This window comes from Callionymus lyra, chromosome 12 (genome assembly GCF_982586985.1).
Source record: "Callionymus lyra chromosome 12, fCalLyr1.hap1.1, whole genome shotgun sequence".
Lineage (NCBI taxonomy): Eukaryota > Metazoa > Chordata > Actinopteri > Syngnathiformes > Callionymidae > Callionymus > Callionymus lyra.
In genome coordinates, this window is record NC_141829.1 from 9,425,396 (window position 1) to 9,439,295 (window position 13,900).

The 13,900-nt window shown below is 36.4% G+C and overlaps 1 protein-coding gene across 2 annotated transcripts in view; it reads right to left on the reverse strand.

The window, feature by feature from the left end:
* Positions 1-13,900, reverse strand: part of tfpia (tissue factor pathway inhibitor a) — a 42,050-nt gene that overhangs the window by 6,804 nt on the left and 21,346 nt on the right. For both annotated transcript variants that reach the window (XM_087803530.1, XM_087803529.1), the window contains exons 2-3: positions 6,082-6,282; positions 204-380 (exon numbers count right to left, since the gene is read on the reverse strand). In XM_087803530.1, the coding sequence (XP_087659656.1) occupies positions 204-380; positions 6,082-6,282 (378 nt within the window). The remainder of the gene's footprint in view (positions 1-203; positions 381-6,081; positions 6,283-13,900) is intronic.

Below are 13,900 nucleotides of genomic sequence, written 5' to 3' on the forward strand. Positions count from 1 at the left end.
CTTCATGAAACAACTGATGAGGTTTCATGATACAGGGTAGTGATCTTTTGTAGAGCTCACTAGGTGGCCCTCACTACCATCTATTGGCCCCTGAAAATAAGGACGCCGTGTCATGAAGCTTCATCAGTTGTTTCACGAAGCTTCATCAGTTGTTTCACAAAGCCCCATCTTTCCACCTCCAGACGTTCCCGTCGTCCACTCACCGGCGCTCTGACACCGGGCCTGACACTCCGTCATGCTCTTGAAGTTGTTGGCGTTTCCCAAACATCCACCGTAGTAGAACTCGGCGCATGTCCGGGCCGCGTTGTCGTAGAAGTAACGTGTCATCAAACCGCGACAGGGACCCGGCGCCTCGGGGAGATGGCAGGGATTCTTGTCGGCTGAAAAAAAAATTAAATAAATGAGATTTATGAAAAGAAACATTTGTACTTAAAACAACATTAAGACCAGCTTTTAATTAAGTTTAAGACAATATTAATTCAATAAAAGTCCCTTTGCAGAGCGAACGTTGGATGATTTATTCCAAATCAATCCGGGCGCCCGGACTGAGGAGGTGATTTGTGGTCTGAGGGGTGTGTGTCAGCTCTTTTGGGCTCTGAATCACTCGGGCGCAGGTTTGGCCGCAGTCCACGAGCAGGAGTCGATATTTCAACCTGGTGCGTCGATACCGAGTCAGGCCCACGTGAGGAAGTGGGTTTTAAAAGCGTGATAAGAATGAAGCATATTGAAGATAATGAAGGGAGAGCAGTTGATGAATTTAGTCTTTCTATCGAGTCTGAAGATTTGTGTTTTAACGGGATTGTTTTCACGCTTCCATCAACGTTAAAACGTAAACAAACAAAATAAACGAGAGGTGTAGTTCACACGGTGGACACTAGAGGGAGGCAGACCTAAGGGATCAAACCGTTTGTTTAAATATCAATAATCAACTATATTTACTCAATACAATTACAATACAAACGTATTTTAAACTACAAATTTAAAAAAATAAAATCACAACTTTCCCGTTTGAAATTTCTTTTTTTTTTTTAAAATACATTTTTATTTATTTACCACTTGTATTTATTCAGCAACATCTTGAATACAATTATAAATAAAGACTATTATTGTATATTTTTTAAAGCCCAACTATCTAGTTAATATACTTTTAATTGTTACTTCAAAAAGTAATTGAGAAGAAATTATGAAGGTGACATTTGTAAATATTTTACTTCTTCTTTTTCTTAAATCCTTTAACAAATTATAAATTACATTTTTTCATCAAGTATATTTATTTGAAAAATTACATTAAAAAAAACAACGAGAATAAATTAAATTTCATGTCTAAAAAATAAATAAAATTCACATTCGTTTTTGTTCGTCAATTGTATTTATTCAGCAAAATCTTAAATACAATTGTAAAAATACCTATGGGGAAATATGTATAAAAATACTTATTTTTAAAGCTCAACTACATACATTAACATACTAAAATGTCAGAAGTTTAAATAATAATAAAAAAGAAAAGTTTTTACAAGACAAACTTTTTTACAAAAAATATATAAAAATGAGAACAATTTTAATGTTTCAAAATTTTTCACGTACATTTATTTATTCATCAATTATATTTATTCTGCAAAATTTTAAATAAAATCGTGGAAAAAATACTACAAATGATAAAATATTAATTATTATATTCATTTTAAAGCTTGATTACCGAGTTAAAATACAAAAATGTGGTGTAAATGTAAATAAAAACAATAATAAAAGGGGCTTCAAAAAGTAATTGAGAGACATTTGTAAATAAATAACTTTATTTAATTATTCTATAAAATAATTTAAACATATATTATGCTATTACTTAAGATGTGTTGCCTTTATATTGTTTTTTAACTTAAATGTTTGAATATATATTTTATCTAATGAATAAAAGACGAGTCTCCTGATCACATAAGAGCAGATTAAGTAGCGTCACCGCTTGTAATACAAATTTTGGCCGATAGAGGGAAACAAACTACAGAAAGTAGCTTCTCTTGATTTTTGCTTCTCTTGCAAAAATAAACCTGTTAATGTTTTATTATGTTTTTTTTCTTCATCTGAGTTAATCTAATGAATCATTATTTCATGAGTCTGGTCTCCTCAGAGCGAGAGGATTAAAGAGAGAGAGAAGAAGAAACAGATGTTTTTCTTCGGCGATGAGAGAAAAGTACTTCTGACTCCCACGTAGGGTCGCGACCTTTGCGGCAGATTCTTGTGCCGCCACAAAGGTCGAGTCGAGCGACGACTGAATAATTCACAGTGTTTTCGTGGCTCACGTGTTTTAGGGAAAATGTCGCACATGAAGGTTTGATATTTGAAAAGACACATTTTTTCCTTCTGGAACAAGAATATGATGATTTTACTTCTATTTCCATCACTTGTTCTTTCTGTGGTTCGTCATCCACGACTCCTTCATCTCGACTATGATTCATCTGAATATTTACCTTTTTCATGTTCATATCACCATGAATTCTCTCCATCAATTACCGTCCATTCATGTTCAACTTTATCTCTCTAGTTATGTCTTTGATCATCCTTCTGTATTTCTGTTATGAAAGCAACCATCCATCCATCCATCCATCCATCTGTCTGTCAATACATCCACAAATTCATCCATCCATCCGTCCGCCCGCCCGTCCGTCCGTCCATCCATCCATCCATCCATCCATCCGTCCGTCCGTCCGTCCGTCCATCCATCCATCCATCCATCCATCCATCCATCCATCCATCCATCCATCCATCCATCCATCCATCCATCCATCCATCCATCCATCCATCAACACATGAATTAAATCCATCATTATTCATCCATCTATCTGTCGGTCAATACATCCACAAATTCATCCATCCATCCGTCCGTCCGCCCATCCGTCCATCCGTCCATCCATCCATCCATCCATCCATCCATCCATCCATCCATCCATCCATCAATCCATCCATCAATACATCAATTCAATCCATCCATTAAGGAACCCATCCACTCATTAATTAATCAATTGAATTATCCATCAATCCAGCCAACCAATTATCTAGTGATATGTTGATGAAGCCTCATGAAACAGCTGATGAGGTATCATTATACAATGTCTTCATTTTGAAAAGCCACTAGATGTCACTCTCAGTTTGGAAAAATAACATCAGGTTAATCGAGTCAATCACAGCCAAAGATGATAAATCAGAGAGTGACATCTAGTGGTCTTTGAAAATGAAGCCGCTGTATTCATTCAAACCTTAAAGAAAAAACCATGTATCTTGTTTCTTGATCCAACACTTAAAAGTTTGTGCAGTAAATGAGTTTCTCCGTGAACATTGTTTTATCCTCTAATTTGTTCCCTGAAGGTGTTTCTGTTTCATCTTTTAATTTGGTCGTCGGATCATCCTCAGATTAAGAAGTGGAAGAAATGTTAATTAATATTCAGCGAGTGGGAATTAAAAAACCTTTAACGGGGTTTTTAGTTCAGTGATGGACGACAGTTTAAAGTCCAGAACACTTTTCTTCATGGTTTTTTTTATTCGCACTTCAGACTTTAATATTTGAAGCGATGCTTAGATGGTCCGTCGAAGTCTGAAGATGAAAATGAATGGAGAATGGATGTCAAAAACCCAAGTAATAAAGTATTTAATGAAAACATCTTAAATATTTAGAAAACTGCACCTTTTGTGAAAAATCAAAGATCCTTTTTTTCTATTATCATGAATCTTTGAAGACGTTTAAAAGAGAATATATTAAATGATTCTTTCTTCAATCTTCAGAATCGTATTTCTAGTGATGTGTTGATGAAGCTTCATGAAGCAGTGTCATGTTGTTCAGAGGAAAGTAGGTGGCGCCATCATTTTAAAAATGATGTTTCATTAGAACAGTTGTTCAAAACAATGGAAAATAGTGCAGAGACGCCATCTAGTGGACTCTGAAGATAATCACACTGCTTCATGAAGCTTAATCAGACCATCACTACTTATTTCATCAACTTTAATATAAGTTATATAATATAAAAACTAAAGTTGTTGACTACGGTCATCAGATCTTTTCTAAATCTTATCAATAAGTTTAAAAGTTCCAAAAAAAACTACAGGAGGAAGTTATTTTGGCTCAAATATTCAATAGTCATAAAGTACAAAAGTCCATTTAATGTGTCATCAGCGGTCGAAAAGCTTTTTTAATGCCAGCTGTTAACGTTTAATGAAGAAAGAAGCAGGAGACGGACGACCATCAAAAATCAAGGAGAACATTAACAGCAGTGAGTCACGAGTTCAAGCTCTTGTCGGTCGTTGACGTTTCATTAAAAACAAGTTTCCCACAGTTTCGCTGTTTTTTAAAGAAAGGGCTTCAAAGTCAGAGTTTTTCCATTTTCCGCTTCTAATTTCTCACAAGGGCCGTTATTAACAATTGATTTCACATCTATGGGGTCTTTGTAAGTCATTATTAATAATACAGGGTTCACTCGTAAGAAGGCTCGGTTCTTCCGTTTAGCAGACGCCTCCAGCACAGATTCAAATGCATAAAACCAAACTCGGGTTGGAAGTGGAGACATTCATTAAATAAGGCTTTTTATAAATTGCGAATATAAAGAGGTAATTATGAGTTATTATACATTTATTATATAAATATGATTTGTGGTATCCCTTGTGCTGTCTCTTGGTCAACACATTTGTTTTCAACACAAGGGTTAACAGAATAAATGCAAACACCAAGAAAAAGTCACTTTTTTAATTTTGTTATTGTTACCTTTGAGACTCAAGAACGCTGTGTTACATTAGTTTGTTGAGATGATTTTTAATTATGTTTGTTTTATTCTTCTATTTTTGGGATTGAATCCCTAATAACTGTTCCTACGCTATTGTTCGCTACTCGTTCCTGTCAATCAGATGCAGATTATATTTGTTTTAAGCTAACACTCTAAAAACTTCTCTTATATTTCTTTTACCTCTACAACTCTTTCTTTTATTCCTCTTTTTCTACCCTGTTTTCCCCCATTCATTTCAATGGGGAAAATCTTCAACTCATGTTTCAACTCCTTCCACTCCGACCTACTAATTTTACTGCTAATTCCCCTTCTTCTACTTTTACTACTAATTCCACTACTACTTTTTTCTACTACTTTAATTTTTACAACTTATTCCACTACTACTTTTACTTTTACATATTATTCCACTACTACTTCTACTTTTACTAATAATTCCACTTTTTCTACTAATTCCTCTACTAATTCCACCACTACTTCTACTACTAATACTACTACTACTTCTATGTTTACTGTTAATTCCACTTCTTCTACTTTTACTACTAATTCCACTGATACTTTTAATGTTCTACTACATCTATTTTTACAACTTATTTCACTACTTCTTCTACTTTTACTACTAATTCCACTTTTTCTACTTTTACTACTAATTCCACTACTACTTCCACAACTACTTATACTACTAATACTACTACTATTTATATTTTTACTACTAATTCCACTTTTTCTACTTTTACTACTAATTCCACTACTACTTCCACAACTACTTCTACCTTTACTATTTATATTTTTACTACTAATTCCACTTTTTCTACTTTTACTACTAATTCCACTACTACTTCCACAACTACTTCTACTACTACTATTTATATTTTTACTACTAATTCCACTTTTTCTACTTTTACTACTAATTCCACTACTACTTCCACATCTACTTCTACTACTAATACTACTACTATTTATATTTGTACTACTAATTCCACATGTTCTACTTTTACTACTAATTCCACCACTACTTGTAATTGTACTAGATTCAATTCTATTATGGGGTGTTTACAGATTCAGCAGAGTCAGCATTCACAGTGCATTTTCCTTCGAGAAAAGCAATTTTTCTAGTTGTATTCTTTTTATTTTACCACAAAACATGTTGCTAACACATTTGCTGATCTTGCACTGTGGAAGGGACCTTCATTCAAGCAATAATCATTTGTGTTCTTACATGCTTGTTTTAATAAACGCGTTTCACATTAAATATATATGTCTCTTCCTTATAAACTGTATTGAATGAAGTCATAATGATTTTCGTTTATATTCGACTCACCTGTCACAACACACATCTCCTCACAAGCTTCCACGGTTGCGAAGTTGTTGGCGTTCCCGCCGCAGCCTCCGAATTCAAAGAGCTCACATTGTCCCGAGTCCAGGTTGAAGAAGAATCTGTCCTTGATGGCTTTGCAAGGCCCCGGATCGTCTTTCATGGCGCAGAGCTCATTGAAGATGAGAGGCTCTTCTCTTTTTTCATCTGAACAAAGAAGAAGAGAGACTGTCATATTTGTTCTTATTGAAGCGGCACAAAATAAAAAAGAACTTTGGTTGATGTGCGAGACAATTTGGGTCATTGTTGTTGTGAGAGATCTGCTGTCGTCTCAATTTGAAGTTGTCAGGCTCGCTGCTGAATTATTGTGAGCCGTGTGACTTGACGGGGTTCAGGGGAATAAAAAAAACATTTCTCTCTGTTGTGCGGATCGGAGGCAACATTGGAATGGTTTTAGTAAAAAGTGAAGTATTTCAGGAACAGATCTCCTAGACGGACGAATCCAGAACCACTCAGGAGACGGCGGCAAAACCTTTTCAATTTTCAAACTAAGAGTGCCACCTAGTGGCCTTTCAAATTGAAGACACTGTGTCATGATACTGTGTCAACTGTTTCACTAGGCTTCAAAAACCCATCACCAAATGTTTCTTAAGAATTCCAGTTGCTTGTAAATCCATTATCCTCTGGATGCTACTACTAGCATAGCGCTAACTAAGGTATTCGTCATCAACAGCCCAATTGAAAAAACATTTTTTTTGTTGTTGGAGGCAATTTGAACCATATCAACCTGAAGCACATTATCTTTGGTAGTGATGAAGCTTCATGAAACAGTGTCATTATTGTCGGAGTCGGCTAGATGGCAGTGTTTCCACCATTTTCCCTTTGTTTTGAACATTTCTAAACTGAAAGCGCCACCTACTGACCTCTGAACAACCTGACACTGCTTCATGAAGCTTCACCAGCACATCACTACTTCTGGGGTACTAGCAGTATATGATTTTACCCACACAGGGGAAAGAAAACCTTAGACTGGGCGTATACTAGCGACTGGTTGACGAGGCCTCATGAAACAGCTGATGAGGTATCGTGATACAGTGTCACTTTCTGCTCTATAATCTTTGGATCTGATCCACGACAAAAGCTGGCGTCGTTTTCCAACTGAGAGTGCCATCTAGTGGGCCTTTTAAAATGAAGACACTGTATCATGATACCTCAGCTGTTTCATGAAGCCTCATCAACACATCACTAGTAATAAGCTATCCCTGGCCCCTTATTTTGGCCTCCTCGACCATCCGTTGTGATTCTGCCTGCCTACTGACCACGACTAAAACCAGGAAGTCCGTTCCAGAAGACCAGTGCATAGATGGGAATAATTTCAAAGAAGCTACTATACGAGAAGGTAAACCTGTATCAGGACAAATAGGCTCAGTATAACCTTGGTGTAAAGATGATGACGTGATCATCATCTGCCCTGACCTGGAGGTCTGGTCTCAACAAGGTCTGGGGATGCAAGAGCCCTACCATGGCCAGGGAAACATCTGACTGTAGTCATCAAGAGGACCAGAATTTCAAGGTTTGTTTCTCCATCAATAACACCACGAGTATGTGGAAATCCATGAAGCAAATTACAGACTTTAAACTGAGAGCATTGATCGTGGATTTTGGAAGTCGTCTCTAGCCACAGGCGTCAGGGCAAAGACCTCATTTGGTGCAACACCACGTCCTGGCTCGATAGGAAGTCTCACGTGGAGGTCTTTGTTTCTGTCAACTGTCTACGTGTCAAGAAAAGGGTTTCAAACATTCCTAGTGAATGGAATTCCTTGGAGAGGAAAGTCTGTTCAGTCAAACACATTCTCTTCATCCTATAATCTTTTCACTGTAATGATCAAAGCTCACTAATCTTCGTCTTCACGAGCCAAAGGGACGTCACTGGAATGTGGTCGGATGCTTCGTGCCAGCACACACAGCCACGCTCACGACTCTGAAATGTTAAGAATAATAACGTCTACCACACACGGGCTTTTCACTTAATTAGCCGTAACATTACGACCCCCCGGCTCGTATCAAATGAAGCCAACTTCTGTCCACGGGGGGTCATTTGGTGGCAAAGACTTATTGAGGTCTACCACATGTGAACTTTTGTCACAGATTCCTTTAAAAGCCGTCTGCTGGACTGGGCTGCTCAGGTCATCCAATCTTCCACCTCGACGGCCCATTACCTTCATCCTTGTTCTTTGTTTTGAGCCGCTGACAGTTTGAGGTTTCATATATCATCATCATATATATTGATCAATAAAGTTCTACCTTACCTTATATATCTCATTCGACTACTATCATATATATTATCAGTTTTATCTTGCCCTTCAAAGTATATACTTTATTGAATAGTGTTTTGATTGTTTAAGCGCTTTGTGACCCTGGTCTGGAAAAGCGCTATATAAATAAAAATTACTTACTTACTTACTTACTTATTAAACTAAATCAAAGTACATGTTCTACATCAATGGCAAATAAATGTATTTTTGTTTCACAAATAGAATTAAATTACTGGTTAATCTATAAAATTGTGTTGATATTGCACAACAGCATCCATGAGAAACTGATGCTGAACTACAGAGAGTGACAGATCTTCAACCGATTCCTGGAACCAGATGGTTATTCTGAACACCAACACAATCTCAGTACCGGTTCCTTGTCCTATTTTTAACTTTCATTAAAATCCTCTGTTTTTTAAAAGCTACAATTATAAATGTTAACAAAACGGTAACCTTCTTGGTGTTAAAGGTTTTCTTAACAACAACAAACTCACACCTGCTAGACTAGAATACAGACGAACAAACAGTCACAACTCAAACATATGCTCACTGTTACAATTTTTCAGATCCAAAGAATTTTGTTTGTGAAAAACATAAATTTCACCCCTCTAAATGTAGGGTTGACTTCAAGAAATACAACAAATCTTTTATTTTCAAGCTTAAGCAGTAACTAGTACCAGTACTGATGGGTTGATAAAGTTTCATGAAACAGCTGATGAGGTTTCACGATACAGTGTCACTATTTCTTACAGCTAACTAGGTTGTTTAAAAATGATGCGCCCCCTAGTGGCCTTTGTAAACACTCATGAAACAACACCCTGTGTTTCATGAAGCCTCATAAACCCACCACTACTTCCTACTACAGTTTACTATACAAAGATACTTTCCTTCTATATTCTCGTGTTGAGCGACCTCACAAGTCTAAGCGTGTTAAAATAATGACTCATTCTACTAAAGGAATATTTCCTCGTCCTCCGTCGACCATATGGGGAAGGGTTTTGTTTTCCACCACCTGCCATAAATAAAAAGATCACTATAGCACCTGGTTTGAAGCCTTCACTTAGGGGTAATCGTTGAACATTTCCTGGAAAAACGAATCCATCGGTTTACGAAAACAGACCCCGGCAGGTGGCGACCAGCAGGAAGAGACAGCGAGAGAAGAGAGGAAAAGCAAATCTCCCAGCATGCCGCTGCGGCAATCGTTCTCTGAGAATATATTCATGGGATTGTATCCCGACCGTCTGCAACCCACAACCTGAGGAACAATGGTGCATCATCTGAGCTCAGGTCTTAATGGGGTGGAAATCAATCCGGGTTCATAGACTTTCGCTTTTCAACCCCTTTTTTTTGCAAAATTTTTATCTCCGGCTGCGAGCTGGATTCCGAGCTGCCGGCTTCCCTGCTGTGCCTGGGTGGTCGGGTGTCTGCTATGACCGCTGGCATCGGTTACGAGGTGGCCTGCTGAGAAGAAAGGAATGTCCGCCTAAAAGGATTTGAGGACGACTGGAGCTTGAGCGGCAACTTTCTGAAACCTCGCGTTCGTTCGGCATTTTTTAAATTCCAGCGCTCTCACTGGAACCTCTTTAGCCGGTGGTTGATCGTGTGGACGCAACACTCGGAGCGAGGCGTTAATGGTTTAAAGGTGAGATCGGGCCAACCGTCTCGGGCGTGATGTCACTGGAAAGACACCTGCTGGGTGACGTACGTTGAAAGGCTGTTAAAAATTCGACACATACTCACTTATTGCCTTTTATCTTTTGCTACGGCAGCCTTCAAAGAGAATCGAAAATAAGCGGGGAAACGATTAATTTTACCTCCTGGCTCCGTTATTTCTAACTTAATCCCAACATTACTTCAAGACGCTTGGTTTCTGTAGCAGCTTTTCCTCAAATTAAAAATGACGTTTTTAAAATAGTTCCTTCTTTATAGTGAAATTGTGTGTGACTAAGTGCTTGAGGGGTTTTCCGCATTATATCTTAAGTATCAACGAATAAGAAATCATTAAAGTAATATTTTAATTTACATTAGATTAGATTGGACTTTATTTATCCCTTTAGAGAAAATTAGATTTCCAGTTCACAGCAGACAATAGAAGGTACAGCAAGTTTCATAGAAGAAAAACAAAAAAAAAAGTGCAAATATAAAGAACAAAGTGCAAAAAGATAACAACGTGCAAATATAAAGTGCATAGATCATAGGAAATAACACAATGACCTCCATTATACAACATTTGAGGCGTTATTTAGATTTTGCCCTCTAAGCTAGTCACAGTAGAAGACTGTTCACACTGAGTCTGGTTTTATTTGAGGTTTCTGCCTGGTGTCTCTTCTCTTAAAGGGTAACTCATGTCAAAACCCAATTCTTGTTTCAAACGTTGACGTCTTCCTCTCCAAGCTGACTATATTTTGAACTTATTACTTTAGAAAGTTCGTCTGAAATCTGGGCGAACGAGAGGTTATGAGAGCGGAGTTCATTATGATGTAATAATGGTCTTCACTCCTCCTCCAGCCCGCTGCGATTACACCCTGCCTTGTTTACACAACGAGTCCCTTGGAGGTGGAGGCTTCCGGGATTGATGATGCGCGGTGGCAAAGGATTTCATCCTCGTAAATATGTGTTTTTTCAGTGGGCGGGGCTTAAATGATCAATTTAATTGGAATTCAAGGTCAGTATAGAAGAACTATATAACTTAATAAGATCTGTTTATTTTCATCTCACTCCCTGAACTAAAGGTCGTAAGGACAACAGTTTCTTTTATGACCCAGAGTTTCCTCAACGTGTCATCGAAACAGTTTTGTCTCGTATCGCGGCGAGTGTTTAACACCAGACTGTCTGTCAGACAGAGCGAGAGTTCTCATCGCCGCGGAAACCAATCCGTCTGTCCTCTTCAGAACTCATCACTCTGTGTATCTATACTGACGAACTAGACTGAGACGCCATGACGAGTCGTTCCAGTGTCAACCGTGTGGCTCGACTCCTGGCTGGAAGATTGTCACAACAGAAGGTTCGGTTTTTATTTATAACACAATAATCTTATCATAATTTATAGTTTCAATTTCATTAAAAGCAGATTTGAATTAACTTGCGATTTAGTCAAAATGAACCATAACTGATATATATATTTTAAAGTAAAAAGGTATTCTGTATAAAATTGAATGATATTGACAAAAAAACTTAAAATATTTATATAAAAAATATTTTCTGTTTACAATAATTTACAATGATATTTTATGCAATGAAAAGATCAGGAAAAATAATAGCAAAATATTATATATATACAAATATTATTTAAAAAACATTGTTTTTAGTGTTAATCAGTGAATTAAAAAGAATCACAAATTAATAAATGACATTGATATCAAGGACTTTTTTTTTCTTTTTTACTTTGAGATTCTAAATTAAAAACAGAATGAGGGACAATAAATCATAAAAAGATGCAACAAAAGAAAGCCAAATAAATAATTAAAAAAAACTAAAAAATGTATTTAAAAAACTGAATTTTTTTAAATTATAATAATAATAATAATAATGATTATTATTATTATTATAATAATCACTAAAATTGTTAAGATTGGGGTAACAATGTTAGTCTTTTGCTGTTTTGGAGACTGAAGATTGTAAATGTGGAATAAAAAAACAACTAAAAATCAGCAAAACTTTATGCTTAAAAAATAGTTCTCAGATCTATTTTTCTTCCCGTGCCAGACTAAGATATTTCCCTTTAAAACGTGTTAAAAAGTTGTATTCACTATGAATAAAGTGTAAATGTTCTGCACGTAACTGATCAGCAGCAGAAAATCGATCCTCGCGTCCATGAAAGGCTGCAACTGTCATGACGACTTCTCCCTGTTATTGTGCTGAAGGTGAATAAATAAAGTTGGGTTCAACGGCGAAGCCTCTGGACTCGAGCCGACCAATCAGAGCAGCCTTTGAAATGTGTTCTGTGCAGAACGGAGGGGATTTTTAGACATCAATTTTTCATTGGGAAAAAGAAGAAAAAACAACAACTCTGGGGGAGGACAAGCTTCCCTGGCCAAGACCAGGCACTCACACACACACACACACACACACACACACACACACACACACACACACACACTCCTGGATAAAGATCAGCGTTACTCAACAATAGCTTAGTGCCGAACACCTGATTGAGGCAGGTTGAATCAGTTTGAGGTCCAGTCCGGGCTTGTTCAAAGATTGATGTCTTTCAGTGAAAGGCTCTTACACCCAAACTGCGCCGCGAACAAAAGAAAGACTTGAGAAGCAACCGTTCGGACAGAATCGAACCGAAGACAACGAAAGCCGGGAGTCATTTTTTGTTGGTGTTTATGGTGAAATTTCATCACGAGACATTTTTGAGATTCTGGTGAGAAGATTGATCTGGAATCAGCAAATTAGACAGATTAACATGGAAGAGTGCAAATAATGTCATTAACAATAAGAAAAAAGAAAAAAGTTGTGTTCAAATTGTTTATCACAGTTGCAACACACACAAAAAAACCCAATATCAAGTAGAGATTTCAAACCGGTGACCTTGAGTCGACCTGTAGGTTCTCCAACAAACTCAAGGGTGAAAATGAAAGTGAATTTATCGTAAATACGATGCGATGCGATGTGAAGGGAAAGTTTTAAATAAAAAAACAGAATAAAGGAAAAGAAATAAGAAAAAATTCAACAAAAGAAAACCCCAAAAAAAAATCAAAAATCTATGTAAATGCAGAAGAAGGAAAAATCAAAACCTTGGAAAGATTTTATAATGAAGGTGAATTATGTGTAAAAACAATGGTCTGTGAATTTGTGTATTTTTTTCCGTACTTACTTTATGGCTACAGGATGGTTTGCTCGAAATTGAAGTAGATTATTGTTCATATCCTGAGCTATAGAGATGCCAGTGATTAAGATAAGAAAAGCAACTGAGATTAACAATGTCAGCAATTATACAGAGACTTTCAATAACTGTTAAACTGAGATTGAAAGAAAGGTTGATGGGTTTTTGATACTTCCTATCAAAGTTTGGTAAATATTCAATTTCTAACTAAAATAAAAAGATGTTATTGAGTTCATTGGACCTTGAAAAAGGCATTAGTAAAGATAGAAATTCAGTCGGGTCGCCCAAAGTTACCTCTAATAATAAAAGCTTAAGCTTTTTACTGCGCCCTTTTTGACAGTTCAAAATAAAAAACAATTGTCAATTAGTGTAATTCATTAATTACAATCTCAATTGGTGATTAAATTAAATTAAACGTAACGGTTGAGTTTAAAACATAGCAAAAAGTTGAATTGAAACAATACATTATTTTAAGGAGACACTTTTAAAAAATAATGCATCTTTTTTTGATCTGTCATATCATCTGTTTCTAAAAGAAAATAAATTAAAGCAACTTTACTCTTTTAATTGGATAAAAATATTAATAAATTAATGATTAGAAATAATGATGACTTAATTTTCTAAAATATTGATAAAATAAAATGTAAAAAAGTTCCTTTATAGTATTTTTGTGTATGTG